The 18,605-nt window shown below is 39.4% G+C and overlaps 1 protein-coding gene across 1 annotated transcript in view; it reads right to left on the reverse strand.

Annotated features, from left to right (window-relative positions):
• Positions 1 to 18,605, reverse strand: part of SLC6A2 (solute carrier family 6 member 2) — a 51,406-nt gene that overhangs the window by 28,260 nt on the left and 4,541 nt on the right. The window contains exon 2 of the mRNA XM_057364623.1: positions 3,268 to 3,399. Within this exon, the coding sequence (XP_057220606.1) occupies positions 3,268 to 3,399 (132 nt within the window). The remainder of the gene's footprint in view (positions 1 to 3,267; positions 3,400 to 18,605) is intronic.

Consider the following 18,605-nt stretch of genomic DNA (forward strand, 5'->3'; position numbering starts at 1 on the left):
TAGTTTGGAACAGACACTGATCCCTCTTGATTCTTTCCCATTACTATTCCCRAGATTGGCTTCCATCAGCATGTAACTGGGTCCAAATCATGCATGAAACAGTCTGTGCTGTTCCACTGGGGGTTTCCAGGTTTTGGACATGCCAGTAAATCTTRGTGAGTATCAGGTTGGGGCTACACTGTGTGTGAAATTCAGCCCTTTTTCCTGTCTCTCCAGGATTACAGGATTCCTAGTGTAAGCATTCTCTTTCAGCTTCAAACATTTGCTTTGCATTTTTGCATATTGTGAAGTGTGCTTGGAGGGTCCCTTTAGCAAGAGTGCCCCAGAAAGTGCATGTTCTCCTCATGAAAATGGACATTTTCCAACTGTTTGGGAGGAAGCTTTGGTACTAATGTTGGAGCCCAACAAAAGTTGGCTGGCAGAATTGTTCAGGAAGCTTGCTCTGCCTTGACTTCAATCACTCTTCCTTTACAGTGTGTGCAGCTTTGTTCTTTGGATCCTCCCTCAGAGCTGTGTGTACTGCATAACAGTAGAGTTATTTTGTGAACATCATCTCTGGACTGCCACAGTGTTTAAGTGCAAATCTTTACTTCTAATTTCCTTCAGTTTAATTTTTTTGCATTGGAGGCCTAACAGTTGGAGATTATTAGGTTTTCTTATTTCTTCAGAAAAAAAAAAAAGAGGTAGCAAACACTGTGTTAATCCTTGGTTTAAAATTTGCATAAGGAACAGATGCTGACCCTGAAGGAGTTGGCAGTTCAAAGACTGCTGCATGTACAAAAGTTACTCTTTGCTCTGCAGGAGGCTTTTAATCTGTAGACCAGTCTGTTCATCCCTAAGAAAGGGGAAATTACTGTGAAAGTAAAGAYGAAATTGTATTTTCAAATCCTTGGTGCTTAAATGAACATAGACATGAACACTCAAACTCCAGTGATACACTGTGATCAACAGAATGGAGTGGTGGGAGGAATCCCCCAAATGGATAATTCCTAAGTATTAAGATGAATGTTAAAATACTAAGTATGGATAATACATGAAGTGCTAAAATTGGATGATTGCTGTTTAAAAAAACTCCTCCTRAAATTTCTCCAATTCGGGAGGACAATGAAAGGTGTTTAATATCAAGGTTAAAAAAAATACTGGACCAAATGTGTTTTAAATTTCTCTCMTCTGAAATCTCAAGAATGTTCAGGAATGAATTTACTCTTATGTTTCTAGGTTTTCTTAAAAGTAAAGCTGCACCACCCACAGTCTAAAATAGACCCTGGAAAAGAATGCAGAGATGAAAACAGACTGTGTTACAAAGGTTACAGGGTATATTTGTAGTTGCATGTGTTATGATAGCATCTCATTAAAAGCAGAGTGCTTAGAGTTCACAGCAATAATATTCATAGCTAAAATTAGTACTATAGTGCTGTTCATTTAGAGAAGCTATTATAAATTTGTGTAGACTGTGTACTTTTCCTCTGAGTGAGAGATTTGAGTTGTCCCAGAAACAACTCCAAAGCAGTAAAATCTGTTTGCATGTTATCAGAAGTTTTAGCCAAAACCTTAAAAGTACTGMGTTTATACTGAGGTGCAAATGCATCTCAGTGCTTATCACTTTTTGAGAATCAAATAACTTAAGCTCTTCTATATACTTGTAATAAGAAACCTTAAAGATCAAGAGTAACGTATGTTTAGTACACCTTGAAAATGTCAGCTTAAAAATACAGATGGAATGTCAACAAGAATATACATKAAATAAGTTCTATTTTCCTTTCTCATAATCTTTCCAATCCTGAAGTCAACACAGAGTACCTCTGAGCAYAGCGGTATTTGGCTCGAATGCTTTGACATCTTTAAGGTCTAATTTTTGCATTTAGGTTTTCAAATTCCTCGTTGTCTTACAAAGATACCAATAGGAATTTTTACTGAGCAAGGGTATCCAGGTTTCTGGGTGCTGGGATGAATTTTGTCTGCCATGGCAGGATTTTAGAAGGGCTAGGCAAATCTATATGAATTAATTTTAAAATTTTGAGGCACATTATTTTATTAGCTTGCTTATATATTTTTTATCATATCTCTGATTTTGCTGTGAGTTTTGGGTTTGAGATTTGCTGTGAGACTGGTAAGAAAAACCCCCTTCACTTTTCTTATTGGGTGGCACTAGACTGCTTGAAGAGGAAAGCTGTATTTTGAGAAAGAAGACTAACATTTACTCAGTGTAACCTATATCCAAGCAGCGGATCCATCAAGTTTGGATTGCTATTGTTAAGCTTCTCAGCTTTTATCATCCCAGGATGAACATGATCTGAATTTTAAGGTTCTATGGTCAGCTGAGCTTGGCTGGTTTAATTTCAGATATCTCTGKGTTGAAAAGGCTTTTGTGTAAGATTTTAGATAGAATCTTGTATATATGAAAAGCAACTTACATTTTTTTGCTRGCAAGCAATGCTTTAAAAGATTCTTGAGGTTTCTTAACAAATACTTGTTTCATGTACAGAATGCATTGATCACTTCCTGATCAAAGCCAAACACCCTRAAACACCTACTCTATTTATTCCTTGCAAAATAATTGTAGCTCAGTGCACAAACAACACTCCAGAGCCTTTTATTCAGTGCTGCTGTAGAGTTAATCCTAGTGGAAAACACTCAATAGTAATAATATTCAGATTTTAATAAGTGTTTTTCATTGCTAAATCTGAAAACCACTTTACAAAGACTATCAGAATCATTGCTCCCACTTCATAGGCAGGAAAACTGAGATACAGAGACACCACAGCAAACTCCTGTGATGTTACAAGCCCAGTGGCTGAACCTCCAGTCCCCACAACTGCGTGTTAGTGCTGTGGCCACTGTGATGTGCTGACTCTTGCAGAGAAAGCTCCTTGCCCTGAATGGAACAGTGGTTATCTGATGGGGAGGACAGGGCTGAACTGGCCTGGATGGGATTTGGTTCCCAATTTGGATTGGCAAACTCCTCCCTCCATCTAGAGATCCCCAGAGCCTCCCTCTCCCCAGCACTCAGGGAAAGGGAGGGCAAGGCTGAACTGCTCCTGCTCATTGCCCTCGGCTACACTCAGCCAGCAATCACCCCGAAAAAGATTCCTGGGGCTTTTCCCATTTTGTGCTTCACCTGTGATAATAGAAAGATTTCTGACTTCCACGGTTGGGGAAAGGTCAACAAATACCACGCTGTCTGTGAAAGATGAGAGAAGATCTTTAGGTTGTCTGTGATCACACACAACCCTCAGGTGCTGCTCAAGGGAGCAGAGGGACACTTACCTTTGAAAACTGGGCAGATTTTCCACACAGTGGCAGCCCCTTCTCGGTTATATTGTCCCAGTGCTAATTCCATATAGAACAGGGGCATTCCAGCAATGATTAAGAAGAGGATGTAGGGAATAAGAAAAGCACCTGGAAAGACAGTAAGTAGACATTGTAGTCTTTGTATTGGTTGCATTTTTCTTTCTCTGTTGCTTTTACTGGCTAAAGACAAAACCACCACTCTTGGGAAGTAAAAATGAAATATCTGGAAGGAAGAACCCATGTGTTCTCATCCCTTTCCTGTATTTTTTAAAAGTCTCAGAGACAGAATTCCTGACAAAAACTTTAGGCCATAACTCCTATTTCCCCCTAATGCTTCCCCTCTGCTTTTTGGCTTTAAAGGGGGGAAAAAAATGTCCCTGAAAATGAATTCCTAACTGAAGCAGAAAAGATGCTGAACACACTTGCACAGCTGAAAGGGACTGTGAAAAATCTTGTTAACCTTTTTTCAGTGTAGTATGTTCAGAAGGGAGCACAGAGCCAGCAACAGAGAAGAAAAATGTGATATCCTGTAAGTGCAACTTAAACCATACTGTGTGAAGTGTCTGCAGGAGTCTCTGGCTTGAAAATTAMTTACTACTGGTTAATTATACAGATGTGCAGGATGTGGGGGCACTGCTAGGCCCAAGYACAGCATCTTGATATTGTAGCAGGACAGTGCTGGGGCTGCTGGCCCTTCCTGGAACACATCACTTCACAAGACTAAGGATTCTCCTGTGAGTTTTTGCAATCACTGAGAAACTGTTGCCTTAGGGAAAAGTCCTGGTGTGTCAGCTACTATAGCATAAAAAGTATTGCCAACTGAAACACAAAATGATCATCTAACTTAAAAACTATCTGAAAATTTCCTAGCTATTTTATATGATCCAGGACACAGAAAGAAGATTCCCCCAGTTCATGGCTACATGTGATATTATAAAGCAATTAGAGCTGGTGTCATGTTTAGTAACTGTGTGCTCTGTCACTTCTGTGCTTTGTAGTACGTGCAAAGGGTAACTTTTATTATACTRTGTAGCTTGTTTGGACAAGAACAGTTCAATTAATATGAAATTTGCCTGTATTAAAAATATTATTAGATTGCTTTAATACTACAAAGCTGACAGAGTAATTACATATCCTGAATAACTGACTAATGTCCTTAGGAGTTGGTTTTAAAAGGAAACTAAATTGTGAACATCATGGTTCAATTTTTCAGCAAAAGGAAGAAAAACAACAGCAGCTTGTCTATTTCTCCCAATAGCAACTAGTATGAACTTTTGCAAACCTTTAAAATCTGTTGTRCTGGTTTAGTAATTTGAAAACTTCCTTTGTAAAAGGAAGTAAGTTTGCATTGCTTCTAAATTAATAAACTTACAGAAGGTAAAAAGCTGAAAGCATGACTTTAGCTTTCTAAAACATGCCAGTAAGCAGAATAAATTACATATTTAAAAAGGTTGAAACTAGTGTTGTGCTCTTAAAAGTCTGTACAGCTGTTCCTTTACCTCTTGTGTTTGCTTTTCACAGATATTACTGGTGTAAGCTGCCTAGCGTGACTGCTCAGAAAGGGAATTTTGACTATATACTGGAGAACAGAATGGAAAAACAAACTGCTCTCTTAGTCATACCACCAATCTACTTCTAAAATAAYGTGCTGTAACATAATGGTAAGGACAATGTATTCAGCATTCAGTCATAAGTTTAGTCATTTGAAAGCTGAAACCTTGCAATGAAACAGATATATCAACAGCTTAAACTCTTGAGAAGATGTTTTAAAAATTGAAATATATTGATTGTATCACTTTGGGGGCAAGAATCTTCTTCAGGATGGAGTGTAATATAAATGCAACCTGCATTTGTATAAGCTACTACAGTATCAGTGATACATGTTTTGGTAATCTGTTTTCTATGTGTCATGTTGAACTGTTTTGTGTTTGAATACTGTGCAGAAAAAAATATTTGTATTCAACAGGTATTTGATACCTTGCAGTTCTGAGCTCTGTTCAATGTTGAAACACACCCAGCAAAACCAGTCTGGGATACTACATATTGCTTTCACTATATCTGGTATCTGCAAAGAATATTTTAGGTGGTTTTACTGTCAGATTTCCTGCAAGTGAGCTTTTGAAGTGCCACACTTGCCTTCCTTTGATAGTATTACAGTGTGTGGAGCTGACTCACAAACCTGGCTCGTATTTGGGAGGTATGGAGTTTGCACAGAGTGATGTTTGATTAATGTCACGAGACTGTGGAAAACGTGATGCCTATTCAGGGAAATTTGTATGTGAGAAGATTAATCTTGCACRTGTGTAGTGGACACAAGTATTAAATTCTGGTTTGAAATACGCAGTTTTAAAGTATGACTAATACTTAAAGATGAACTGTGAGGTGCACTGTACTTAGGCACACTCGCTGAAGTGTCATCCATTTGGCTGCGAGTCATTCCAGGCTTTAGTTAAAGGAGGTTTCGTTCTTTTTTTTCTTCCCCYGCCCTACCCCCGCAAGGGATTAATAAGGTGTGGTGTAATTTTCATCAAAGAGCAGTTACAYAGTATGGCAGGGTTTCATAGCTGGGTTACTTTTCAGGTGCTAAATGATTGAAGTATTTTGAAATTGAGATAAATACCAAAGTAAGGGTGCTTAGTCATATTAGTTTGACTTAATGTTTTGGAGTCTTCTGGAAACTTCTTGTTTAGCAGCTYCTGATTAGGTGAAAAATAACAAAAAGTCAAGTATTTTTGTAAGTATCTTTGTATTTGCTCTTATTTTCCTTGCTGATATCCAGACTAAATTTTCACRGTGCTCACTGAACCCTGTCTGGGATCAAGGCCCCTTCAAAGAGAAACAAAGGATGGTCGAAGTCTCATTCAAATTTCCATATGAAATAAAGACAGAATGGAATGGTCTGCAAATGCTTGTTAGCAGCCTGTGTGTGAGAGCTGCCCAGTGTCATTCTGGGACTGCACAGGSCTCCATCACGGGGCTGTTTTGGAACAGCGTCCTATGAACAAGAGGGGTTGTCTGGAAGACTTTTTACMATCTTGAATGTGTGAACATCCAGGGAACAGGCAAAGCAGTCCTGGTGGGCTTCTTGTTATGGATCCACTGGTGTGAGCAGGAGCATCAGCCCAGACTGCCCTGCAGGAGGGCTGTTAATATCTACTCTCGGAGGTCAGAGTGTTTTAGAGGGTGGCACAATGTCAGCCAGGTCCCTCCTGCCCGTGCCACTGGCCACAGAAACTTTAACTTTAAAGCCACAGAGCTTTAACTGCATGAACCCAGCGTCATGTTCGTGGGGACCAGGCAGCTGAGCTCTTGGGAAGCAGAGCTTGGCCAAGGCTTGAGCTGAGCCTGCCAACCCTCGCACCCCAGCGAGCCGAGGGAGCGCACTCTGTGATCGCTGCTTTGGCACCAAGGCGCTGACAGCACTCGAGGGGATTCCACTCGCCCACGGTGTGAGCACACAGCTGCATCCCACAAGGCACACCAGCCTCAGCGATCCCTAATGGCTCCTCATTTCCCWCTACAGCTAAAAATCGGAGGTAATTAACATTAATGCAGCTCTGGCACAAGAGTCACACTTGACTCTGTACTGAGTCACATGCAGCTCGAAAGCCGCAGGTTGGCCGCAGACTGCTGTGAGCTGCTGCAACTCCCTCCTAAACGATTTCACAAATCCATACGTGTCCCTTTAAACATGTCCCAGTGCAAACATGGGGTTAAGACAGCTTTAAGTCTTATGCAAAACTGGATTAGGCCAAACTTTCAGCTTCTAAGAGAACCATCTGTGTGAAACTTCACGTGGAAACTTACAAAGAATTTTTTTTGAAACTACTACATTTAATTAATGAAGGACAAAATACAAGACAGACTTTGCATTCCTGTGTTCAGTGCCAACACAACTTCTTAATTTTGGTATACCAGAATCCACACAGCGCGTTTCCTCTCTTTGTCAGCCTTCCCAGCATCCTAAGGGCTGAGAAGCAAAAGTTCTAAATATTCCTCACAATCCTACCCAGAGGTCTCATCTCACCTTTAAATCCCAGAAAGAAAGAAGCATGAATTTACCAATGGCAGAAAAAAGAGAATTTAAACAGCTGTGATTATCCTAAAAGGCTTTTTGATGTGCACACAAGAAGCAGGCCAGAACAGGGCTAGTTGAAACAATTTTGAACTCTTTGTGCTTGTTAGCCTTCTGCATTTGTTACCATGGTTATTTCTARTCAAAATGTTATACTGGCAGGGGTGTCTGCTAAAACAACAAACTTTGAGCAAATATTGTGGTATATTTTCCAATAGGAGTGCTTCCAGTATTTTTGCAGGAGAAGTTTAAAGCAGAGATGTCCCAGTTGGTGAACTAAAATACAAGCTAATACCTCTATCAGCACTGCTTTTTTCCCCCCATACAGAATAAATGGTACTCCAAATAATATCAGAATGTAGTACATTTGCTTGGGCAACARGGAAAATGAGTGGAAAATGGAAAACCTAAACGGTGCAGACTCTTGTGAATGAAAAATGAATTCACTGATGAAGAGAYCTTGAAATCGAGATTGTACAAGACCACCTTGGATAGAAAGCTGCCCAAGCAGGTGTTTGTAGTACAGGGATGCTATCTGGCTCTTCAGCAGAAASGCCACCAAGCTTGCACAGCCACCAAGGGCACTCTGAAGGAGGGGAGCTGGAGCCTTCTCCTGTGCCTGGCAAGGAGGGCTGAAACAYTCAGACCTTGCTGACCTGAGATTAAAAGCAATAAGGGTCTTGTGGTACAGCAAAGAGAAGTCAGAGAGACAGAGGAGCATGATGTAACCTCAGGCCAAAGACAAGATGATGATTTTAACAGCAGCTGGATGATGATGTTGAGCCCAGCTAGCAAGAGGTTACGGTTGTCAAAAATAACATTTTTCTGCAAAACAGATCGCATGACATACTATAAAAACTTCAGCAGCACTTTACACATATAAAATTCTYCAAGTATACAATAAAATCTTCCAAGTATGCAATCTTTTTTTTTATGGAAAGAATTTCTGAATCATAAAACCAGSGGATCTATACCACAGTGAGTGGCATGTTTCTCTTGAAGCCTTTATATTTAGCTACTCCCTCTTAACAAACCGTTGCTAGATTTGAACCTATTTATATTACTACTCTCAATTTGGGCTCAGAGCCTTCAGTTTTTTCACAACTGCAATTTTAACAGCATTCCTTTCACTCAATAGAAAGTGAAAACAAATAGTTTCCAGAAATGRTTTAGTGCTGGGGTCAGCTGAAGCCTGCACTTTTTTGTCTTGAGCTGTTAACCTGCTACTGCCTTAAAATCACTTGAAGGAACTTGAAGTGCAGTGCATTTATAAGCTGGTCACTGGATAGTAACAGAAAGGGTTACCCAGGCCCTCCYCATGCAAATCCAATCATCCTTTTGCCTTTTGTTGCAAGAGTCATGAGCTAAAGAAACCCATTAGTAGCTATTTTGAACAAATTAATGAGAGTTAAATATATCCAGCCACTCAGAGCAGCATGATTCATTCATAAATAACAGCCAAGTCATTGGCCAAGGTCCCATTTACATAAATTAATGAAACGATCACATTTACAACAAAGTGTAGTTTAAAGATAATTGCAAGCACATACAAGAACACGATTCTGGCCTGTGTTGTTTGATAGGAAATTAAAGAATAAATGAAGAAACATGGTGGGTTTGAGAGAATATAAATCAGGTTGATCCAAGATGGGGCAGTGTAGCAATGGGAGATCTGGAGTTTTGTGGGGGCATCCTGCTGCTGATCTCCACAACACTCACTGTGGTTGACTTAGGAAAAGAACAGTTCCCATCAATTGCCATGAGTGTGACCATAGAAAGTACAAAAATCTGCTTTACAGGTTGCAGTGATAGCTTTTAACATTGTGCCTCTATAGCAGAGGTACTACTGGAGCTGGGTCTATTGTTTCTAAATCAGTGMAACAAGGTGAGTTTTACCTGTAGTTTGGTAAGTAAATACTTGGAGTTTGTAACAATATGAAAGGCTAGCTACTCAACATTCCTGCCCAAATCCATGATCCTGATTTAGTGCCTTTTTCTATTTTAACTACATGTCTGGTTTAAAAGAAATGAGAGAGTAGGTGAGCTGGACTGTGGAGCCACTTTGTAGATTGTTCTGTTATTTACAARATCCCTATTGCTAATGTGCAAYAGGACAGGGGCTGTTGGAGTGGTGRTATTCTTTCCTGGACAGATAACATTGTTGGGAACAAACCAACAAACTTTCTAGTTCACCAGGTCTTCAGAAGGTCCTGCTCAGGGGAGATGTGTACTGGACTGCTAGGTCAGCATGCAAATGCCTCACTGGAGGACACTGCTGCTTCACAACAGACACGACTGGAAGATTAAGAGATACTAAAATAAGAGGGAAAAATAGTATTCCAGCATTTTATTAATAGGAATGTTCTATTCGTGTTTTTTCCCCCCAACCTTGCAACTATTAGGGGTGACACAAGGATATATTCACCTGCAATTGCAAATCAACAAAACCACCCATGTAAGGTGTAGGCTGTACTTCAGATGTACAAGAGCAAGGTGCCTGTCAAAATGTACCCTGATTTATTGGTGGCAGAACATCCATGGCTAAAAATATTTTTGAATGAAGACATCAGAAGGTATTTTCTGTGAGCTCGTGGATCAAGATAAGCAAGTTTTTCTAGACTCTAGCACTAGATCCATAATAGCATAACCTCATGTAATAAGTGTTCCTTGAACTGTTAAGTACTGAAAAGACATTTTCTGTGATATACAGAATGTTATCATGTACACAAAAGGAAACACTACTTTWTCAGCTTAGCTGTCTCTTAAATGCAGGGAGACTTGATGCCAGGGAGATTTTGGCAACTACAGTTTTACTTTGGTTCAGATACAGGCTGTTAGTCATAGTTTTCTCATCTTCTCAGAGAACTTGTATGTTCATTTGTGCTGTGTTTTTTTTTCCCTCAGTCAGCTGTAAACTAAAATAAATGTTTTCAAAATTCATGGATTAATCTAACTTTGATTGCAGAATGGCTGGTTAGATACTTTGATCTAACTTGCTGTCTAACATAAACCAGAGTTTCAGAGAGAAAAACCTACAAACCTGATCAGAAGATACCAGGCAGATACTTTGCTTTTTGGTTGGCTTTGTTTTGTTTTGTGGTTTTGTTTTTGGGTGCTTCGTTTTGTTGTTGCTTTATTTCTTTTGTTGTTGTTTTGTTTGGCTTTTTTATGTTTTTGAATCAACTATCTCATCCTTCTTTTTAYAATCTGTAGAGACGGAGTGAAATGTGCTTTGTTCTGCATATGTAGCAGGGCAATTCCTGGTTCTCAACAACCTTGGATGAAGGGTGTTTCTCTTAAAGACTGCTTTTCTTTTGCACACTGTCAAAATAAAAACCAGCCTCCAGCCTCCAAGTTAAGCACCCTCTGGGGAGGATGCAGTACCCATTTTAGGCAGCATGAGATTCATAACAGTGCCAGGGTAAAACAAAGTGCCCAAGACATCTTAAATCATGTCTAGACAAGTGCCAAGCAGCTTTCAAGAAGATTAATGTACAAACAATAGGAGGCAAATGCTTTGAAATTCTGCTAAAGAAGAACCAAGTATAAAAATCTGGGATACTCTTAAAACTTGCCTTCCCGTTTAGTGAATAATCCAGTTCAAAGTCATAACTTCAATTTTTGGRCTCAGTGACTAGAACAAAACATTCCTTTTCCTTCTCGAGTTTATTAGATATTTATTTTTAATAGTAATATTTTCTGTAATGAGATAGTACAGAAAGCATTACAGTATTATATTGAAGTACTTAGTCTTCACAAACTTCTGTTGCCCAACAGAATCCCTAAATTCYTCCTGTCAATAGAGGGTTATTTCTATGAAGAAGTGTGACAGTCAATATTCTATCTATAAGCATTCTAGTTCTAACCTTTACTCTCAGTCATTATAAATGAAGCCTTCAGGATGAAACTTCTTTCTGATGCCACTAAAGGAAGCAGAGTAACTCTACTGTAAACTACATACAATGCAGGCTTAAACAGGGCTTCAAATCAGAAGGCAAACAGTTACATACCCTACAAAGCTATTCTCCATGTTTTATGAAAGCCCACCTGTATTATCTGTCAATACTACTGGGAAGTACTCTCTAGATCCACTTTTCTGGGACATGCTTTATAAACTACAAAATACAGATTTCACACATATTATAAATGAACAGTGTGTGCTGTCTGGCCAAAATTAATATTTTCTTATACTGAAGCCAAATGCTACATCAGTTTAATTTATTTATAAACTTTAATGATTGTGTGTGGTGCTATTAACAATGATTTTGGCAAATTTACCATTATCTCATGGCTTCCAGTTCCATAATTGCCTAGAAAAATTGAAAATCCTGTACTTTTATCAAAGATTATAGTTACTATTGGATTGTGCTAATATTTTGGAAGGTCAGGGCAAGGGTTGTTTCCAAATAGGTGTGACTTCTTTACTTTGCACCTTTCTGTTAGCACTGAGCACAAGAATTTCACAAAAACTATCACAGAAAAATTTTCCTTTTGGGAAAAATCTGTATTTTTCATAGGATAGGGCTGGTAATAGTTTGTGTGCCAGCCATTAGGTGGGCTCTCTGAGGATCTGGGCATTGTGAGCCCCAAGTGAAACTTCTCATTATCATGCCTCATGCAGCAGGAGGACTGCAAGAACCACTTCTCTTGGCATAATTTTGCATGAAAGGGTAAACTGAGTGAGTCTTGTTTAGACCAGTATGAAATCACAACAGTGCTGCAAAATCTACCTGGACTGGCTAGCAAYACCCTTCTTTCATTTWCTGTCCTCACTCAGCTTCTTCTGCAGGAATTAATAAGACAGAAGTTTTTATTTAAGTTGCAATTTGAGCCTTCTGTTTATTCGTAGTGGACTGTTTGCCTAACAGGCTTCAAGCAATGCCATTTCCCCCTTGGTCCAAGCTGTCCAGTACATGCTTTGTCACTGCCATTYTGCACAGGCCTCCTAGCTGGAAATGCCATGGAAGAATGTGAAAATTACCCCAGGGCCCATCACAGCTCCCTGCCAAGATGAAGTAGAGGCCTTTTAACAGTTTGAAGCAAAATCCTTCTTGTTTCATCTCAGTACAAACTTTTGCTTGGGCAGATTGTGGGGCAGTTTTGGCCACTGGTTACTCAGACCTTATGATAAATCAGTATGGCTGAGTTTGGTGTTTTCAACTTGTCACACAGTGGGTTTGTTTTTTTTTTTTTTCTAAACAGTTTTAAACACCTAATACATCGTGACTGTAAAATACATCAATACTGTAAAMCAGTATTTAGAAAGAAAAATGTATGTGATCTTGAAGATTGCAAAATCTCTTAATTTAGGATTAGAAACAGTGATTTTGTCATGAGCTTCTGTGTGAGTGAATGGAGGATTAACTGGCTGTTTAGGAAGAGCCTGGTAACTGTTTTCTGTCTCTTTATTTTAGGGCAGAATCAAGAGAGTAACTGATTCTGGCTGTATTCTTATAACCACCAGTTTTAAAAGTTCAAAAACCATGGAGTAGGCCCCAGAATAGTTTAAAATGTATGATTTACTACAATCCTTTTAACTGCCTGCTGGCTTTCAGTTTTGAGCTTTGTGCTTTCACAGCTTTTCTTTTTAGGCCTGAAAGCTAGAAAGAGATTCTTGCCTAATAATTTGTCCCTCTGAAACTGTGAGAGTAAAAGGCGCTTCTTAAAATAGTACTTTTTTTACTGCTTGAGCCTGACACAGGAGAATGCTGAGGTCATAGTCRAACTCTCACAGAGTAAATCTGTTTTGTGCATTAATTATCATCATCTATGTAATCTTGAGAGTTTSCTCATTAGGTGAAGCACTGAGCTGTTGTACTGAGTGAAGATCAGTTACAACTCAGTGGAAGACTTCTATATCAGTTTAGTCTGAACAGTTTTTTATTACTTTTCTCTGTTTTTCTTCTCACATAATTCTTAGTCTGGAAATTCTGTCTACTTAGGAGTGCTTAAGAGAGACGTCTGTTATTTGGGTTTAAATCCTGGCTCTGGTGACGTCAATGGAAAAAAATCACCCATTGACTTCAGCTGGGTCAGGATTTCTCCCATGTGGTTTACGAATCTATTCATTTTAACTAAGGCTGTGGAGCCATACATACATGAGAAACAAGCTGCAGAAGAGGAGCAAATGATCAAACTCTTCCCCAAAACAAAGTCCTGGACTGTCTTTGATCACACTGACACCTGTCTCATAATCTCATTTACACATCTGAATTTATCTTCAGAAGGGAGACAAAGCACTGCACAGCACCAGCTATTCCTTAATTTTGGGACAAATTGTAGGACTCAATGCCTGTGCCCAGCTCTAATCAGCTCTCAGTTTGAGGCCATGAGCTTGTGAGCTTTCTTCAAACACCAGCCTTGCTGCACATTGGTGGGCAGACACAGCCCTAGATGCTGATGAAGTGTTGTGTAGCAAAGATACTCATGAGAGTTACTTCTGAGCTGTAAACTTGATGTTTTGGTGACATTTGACCTTGAACTTTCTAATATCATGGTAATTMCAATACACTTAATTGTGAAATTACCATCTTGTGAAATAATGATTCCTCTGCCAAGAAGGAAAGGTGCTGAGACCTCCTGAAACACGGGTTACATTAACACTGAAGAAGAAAAAAGAAATGCTCCAGTTGTAGAATATAACCATGAAAGTCTGTGTGGAGCTTGAGGTTGGTTGTTTTTTTTTTTTTGGTTTTTTTTTTTTTCCCAAAGGTGAATCTTTTGAGGGTATTTGGAGCACAACCTTCTAAATTTAGGATTTGAGAAATTATTTCCTCCTGTATCATCCTTGGGGGGAAGGATTGATTTTTAGTCTTTCTCCATTCTAATTCTCCACTGCARTCTCTTCAAAAAAGGTGTGTTCAGAGGAAACCTCTTGTTATCAGTGGATTGTCTCCTTGCTCTCATTGTGGCTGTGCTCACAAGTGAGGTCCTACACATGAATTAGGCACCATTAAAAGCTACTACTCCTACAATATCCTAATAAATGAAATTAATTGGGAAATCCAAGAATGGTCTGCCTGGGAATGATATTTATTAGTATTGGGAAGCTCTGTATTTAAAAGTAATGAGCCGCCCTGAAATTCTTTTTTCCCATAAATGTTGCGACATTAATTATCAGGTTGGGATCTCCCAAGACCTGTGAGGATCTACTGCTCCACCTTGTGGTCYGAAAAACGCTTCCCTTATTCTACTCAGCAGAGTGCTGTGCCGGAAAAAGTACAGCCTCTTCCCCTTTTTTTTATTTAACTGGAATTTGCCTGGATTTGGTATCATATTTCTCCTTGAGATATGGATCTTAAGGGCAAGTAACCTGCATGTCACTTTTGGCTTGCTTCAGGATAGACATTGCATGAGATCTTTTGTTACAGAAGAGAAAAACAGAAATTAAAGTATCAGTGAAGAGTGCTGTAAACACATATCCACATAGTTCAGGAGGTGCAGAATAAATTAAAAATAGCTAGCAATAAACAAGATGCACAATGCTCAGATGCCTTTTTTCCAGTATCTATACTGGGCCCAAGGAAACACTCATTTATCTGGATGGCCAATGAGGCAATTGCATTCTTCCATGCTGCTGAAGGGCCAGAAAATCAGCTCATTCCCACAGCCCTGCAGTTCTCAGTGAAGATGAATGCTGTRCAATTGCCCAGCCACAATCCTTCCTCTCCATCAATGCCACCAAAGTTGTTTGTCAAACTAGCAGGAGTGTTGCAGCAAGACAGGACACCAATGCTTGGAAATGATCAGTAACTTTCTCAATCTCTGAAATAAAAACTGCAAAGGAATAAATTCTTCTGCTGTTGAAATCACAATTCCTATGTACCTCAGTGGGGCGGGATCAAAGCAGTACTGCTTTTCTGATGCTGGGTTTGTTCTAGGGAAGCAGTTTACAGCAAAGCATTCCAAGAAAGAATTTTGGTTTTGTTGTCTAACACCACCAGTCTGGGAGGGCTGGATCCTATTTTGGACACTTAGCATATAATCTTAGACAATTATAATAGCCAAACTACAGCAACCAGTTAATACCTACATTGGGAGCACAGCTTCTGCAATCACTTGTGCTTTTGGAAGTGAGTGGYTGTGTTCATAAAGCCTTAAGGAGTAGGAGCACTGGAAAAATTACCATCTTCTATAAAAAGACTTATTGTATAATAAGGGCAGCTTGTCTTACTACATACCAGCAGTCAGAATGCTCGTCATAAAAAATATTTACGGACTGGCAACAGACAACTGCCTGCCCAATCCTGCCTGGGTTTTGCTTAGTAATGTGTTATCACACCATTCTGTTCACTGGAAAGTTGGTAGTGTGCTTTGGATGAATATGAGTGCAGAGAAGTACGTGGTTTACGCAGCCAAACCTCCCTGCTGGCAGTTTCTGCTTCTGAATGGTTGACCCTGGTTCCCAAATRCTGCTCTGTGCTGTCACCTTTGTCATGCTTCAGCAAAGATTGCAAAACTTGTTTGAATAGAGAATAGGGGAAAGGAGAAGGAAGAGTGAAAATAAAACAAAGGATAGTTTTGATAAGTAGTTTAGAGGTTCTTTCCTATGGTTTTCTTGAAGACTGTGTCACAAGGCAAGAAAATGAACTGTTTTCCTTCCTTTCCTCCCATYTCCTTTTGCCTTCTCATGGATTAAAGGTTTCAAAACCTCTGTGGCAAAATTAAGTATGTTGARTCTATACAGAAGTTAAGATGCTGAATTACACTACCATTTTCCAGAATTTTCATGCRAAAAGGAATAATTCAGATGTTCTGGGGATCTGGGCACTTTTGGTGCTGATTTCCTGAAGGACCCAGATATCCATCTGAAGTCAATTCAAGTCAGGAAGTCAAGTTTTGGATGTCGATAAAGCCTTTCATATGAAACTATTCTGACTTGGCACCAGTATATGAGATCTGCATAATTAGGATGAAACCTTTCCATCAAAGGTTCAAGAGTTAATATGAAAGTAGGGAGAAGGAAAGCAGAAGATTAAAGAATTGTAGTTGGAGGAGGAAATTATAGGTTGTCAAGACATAGGTAATGGGCTGCTAACATGAATCCTTTGTGTCCAAAACCTCGAGGAAGGAAAACTCACGGTTTATAACCAGCATGATATTCTTGGGTTCCTTACATATTTGTCACTGAAAATGAAATGGGACAGTGGATTTGTCCTATATACAATTTATTTCACTTTAATAATGATGACAATGATAGTAATAGTAACAGAAATAATAACTTTTTTTTCTTTTTTTATTGCCACTAAACCTGGAAAGTCAATTTTGGTGATTGATTGGAACACCCTTCAGATAGCTCTGAATACTTGCCCTCCATCAGCCATGGGATGGTCCTCTTAAGGTGCAACACCAAGCTAAATACTTTGGATCTTGTCTATGCTAGTGTATTTATAGACCTTTGCAAAAYTTTCAAGCTATGAGATGCCAGAATTGTTCAGGGATAAATAACTTCTCTGACTGGGCAGGTATTTAGCTGAGAGTCTATATTGTGTGGCACTTAAATACTGTTTCATGGTATCACCTCAGAGTTAGAAACAAKGACTTTAGAATTGATGAAAGATTTGCGTGAGAGATTCACTTTTTCCCTCTCAGCTATTCTTAATGCTTCCAAGTTAATAAGTGTATGATGCAGCAGCTTATAACCCTGCAGACATTCCTGTTGAGAAGATTTATTTTGTGGAGCCAACAAGACACGTAGAGCAGAACAGGGAGTTTCAGAGAAACAGCTGGCAGCTGGCATGGGAGTCCAGTGCTGAAGAGCCTGGGTGAACCAGTGCCCTGCATTCACCAGGTGATCAGTGGCTGATCAAGGAGGGAAGGAAAACAGATCAAGTGGGAAAAGGAAGAGAGCAGCTGTGAGCTGGACACTGACTCTGGCCTGGGGAAGGAGGTACTGCCACACCACACAGCTCAGCATTGCCCCAGTGTCATGCTATGGCTGAGAATTCAGAACTCATGGCCACAGCAAAGCGATCAGCATAACAGTTTAACCCGTCTGAGGTCAGTGGTTTGATGTGCTAATGGGAATTGAAAACCCCTTTTTAGGAAWCAAAAATCACCAGATTTGCATCTGAGCTTTGATTGACTGATGAGTCAAACTCTTGGCGTAGGCTTTGCAGTGAGATTACTTCAAAATTGATTTATTATTATCATCATCAATGCTATTTTGAAATATAAACTCTGATATTGTAAGGCAAAGGTCATCCACCTTTGAACTGTAAAGTGCCAGGTTATACTCTTCCCCAAAATCRTGATTAAATTTGGTGGCAGACACTTTGCAAAACTGAGGAGGCTGAGTGTGGTAGAAAGATGAGGTGRTGTCAGCACCACAGTTTGCTCTCAGAGAAGTGGTGCAGTGGCCAGGCTCCCAGCTCTGTGGGAGGTGACAGCTCCACCGTGTCATTCTCARTGCATGACAGCTCTTGGCTCCTGGCTTTATGCTGGGCCTGTTCAGGGATATTYGGATCTGGTTTATGCTGTCTTTGGTACCTGTGCTGTGGATTCCTCGGTGCTGCATTACAGCTTATGAAAGTATGAACAGGACAGGGAGCAGYAGGAAAAATTGTAAGGTGCTTCTGAAGTGTATTGTTTGCTGGCAAACTGTTGAAGCAACCAACATCTTCTGTAAATACAGTGGTCTAAAAACCACTTAAAAATAATGCTGCAGGGGAGATTAAAATGTGTATTATGATAAGTAGAGTACTGTTAAAATATTTATTTGCCACTATTCTTAAATTCATTAAAAGCTTAATCTGATTCTTATGATACAGTAAGTCTCCAGTGACTAATCCRACAATTACATGCTTTCTAATGAGTAGTCTGAACATGACTGACCTTGCAAATRCTTTGGCTCACAAAGTAAGTACTTTATGTTGGTAAATTCTTTTTCCCCAAATTTCAGGGGGAAATATTAATTCTGCTGATGACTGTGAAGGAACAGGAAACAAAAATGAGCATTAATACTGAAAGTGTCTTGTACAAAAACTACAATAGCTTGTTAACTGAGACTGAGCATCATCCTCCCCCACTGTGAGCACATCAGTTAATCATAGTAGGCATTACTCAACTTCAYTTGGCACCAGTAAAATTTTAGATGTAATCCAAATATCAGGTTAAATCTTTCCCTGAATTGATGAGCRTATAATTTTAATAGTAGTTTTCAATTAACTTTTGTAGAGCTGGGAAGCAATTAACAGTTTGGTTGTGTTATAAAGAATTCCTTGGAGTACATTGATGTTAA

This window comes from Malurus melanocephalus, unplaced genomic scaffold, assembly GCF_030028575.1.
Source record: "Malurus melanocephalus ecotype Western Australia unplaced genomic scaffold, MMel_1.1 scaffold_40, whole genome shotgun sequence".
Lineage (NCBI taxonomy): Eukaryota > Metazoa > Chordata > Aves > Passeriformes > Maluridae > Malurus > Malurus melanocephalus.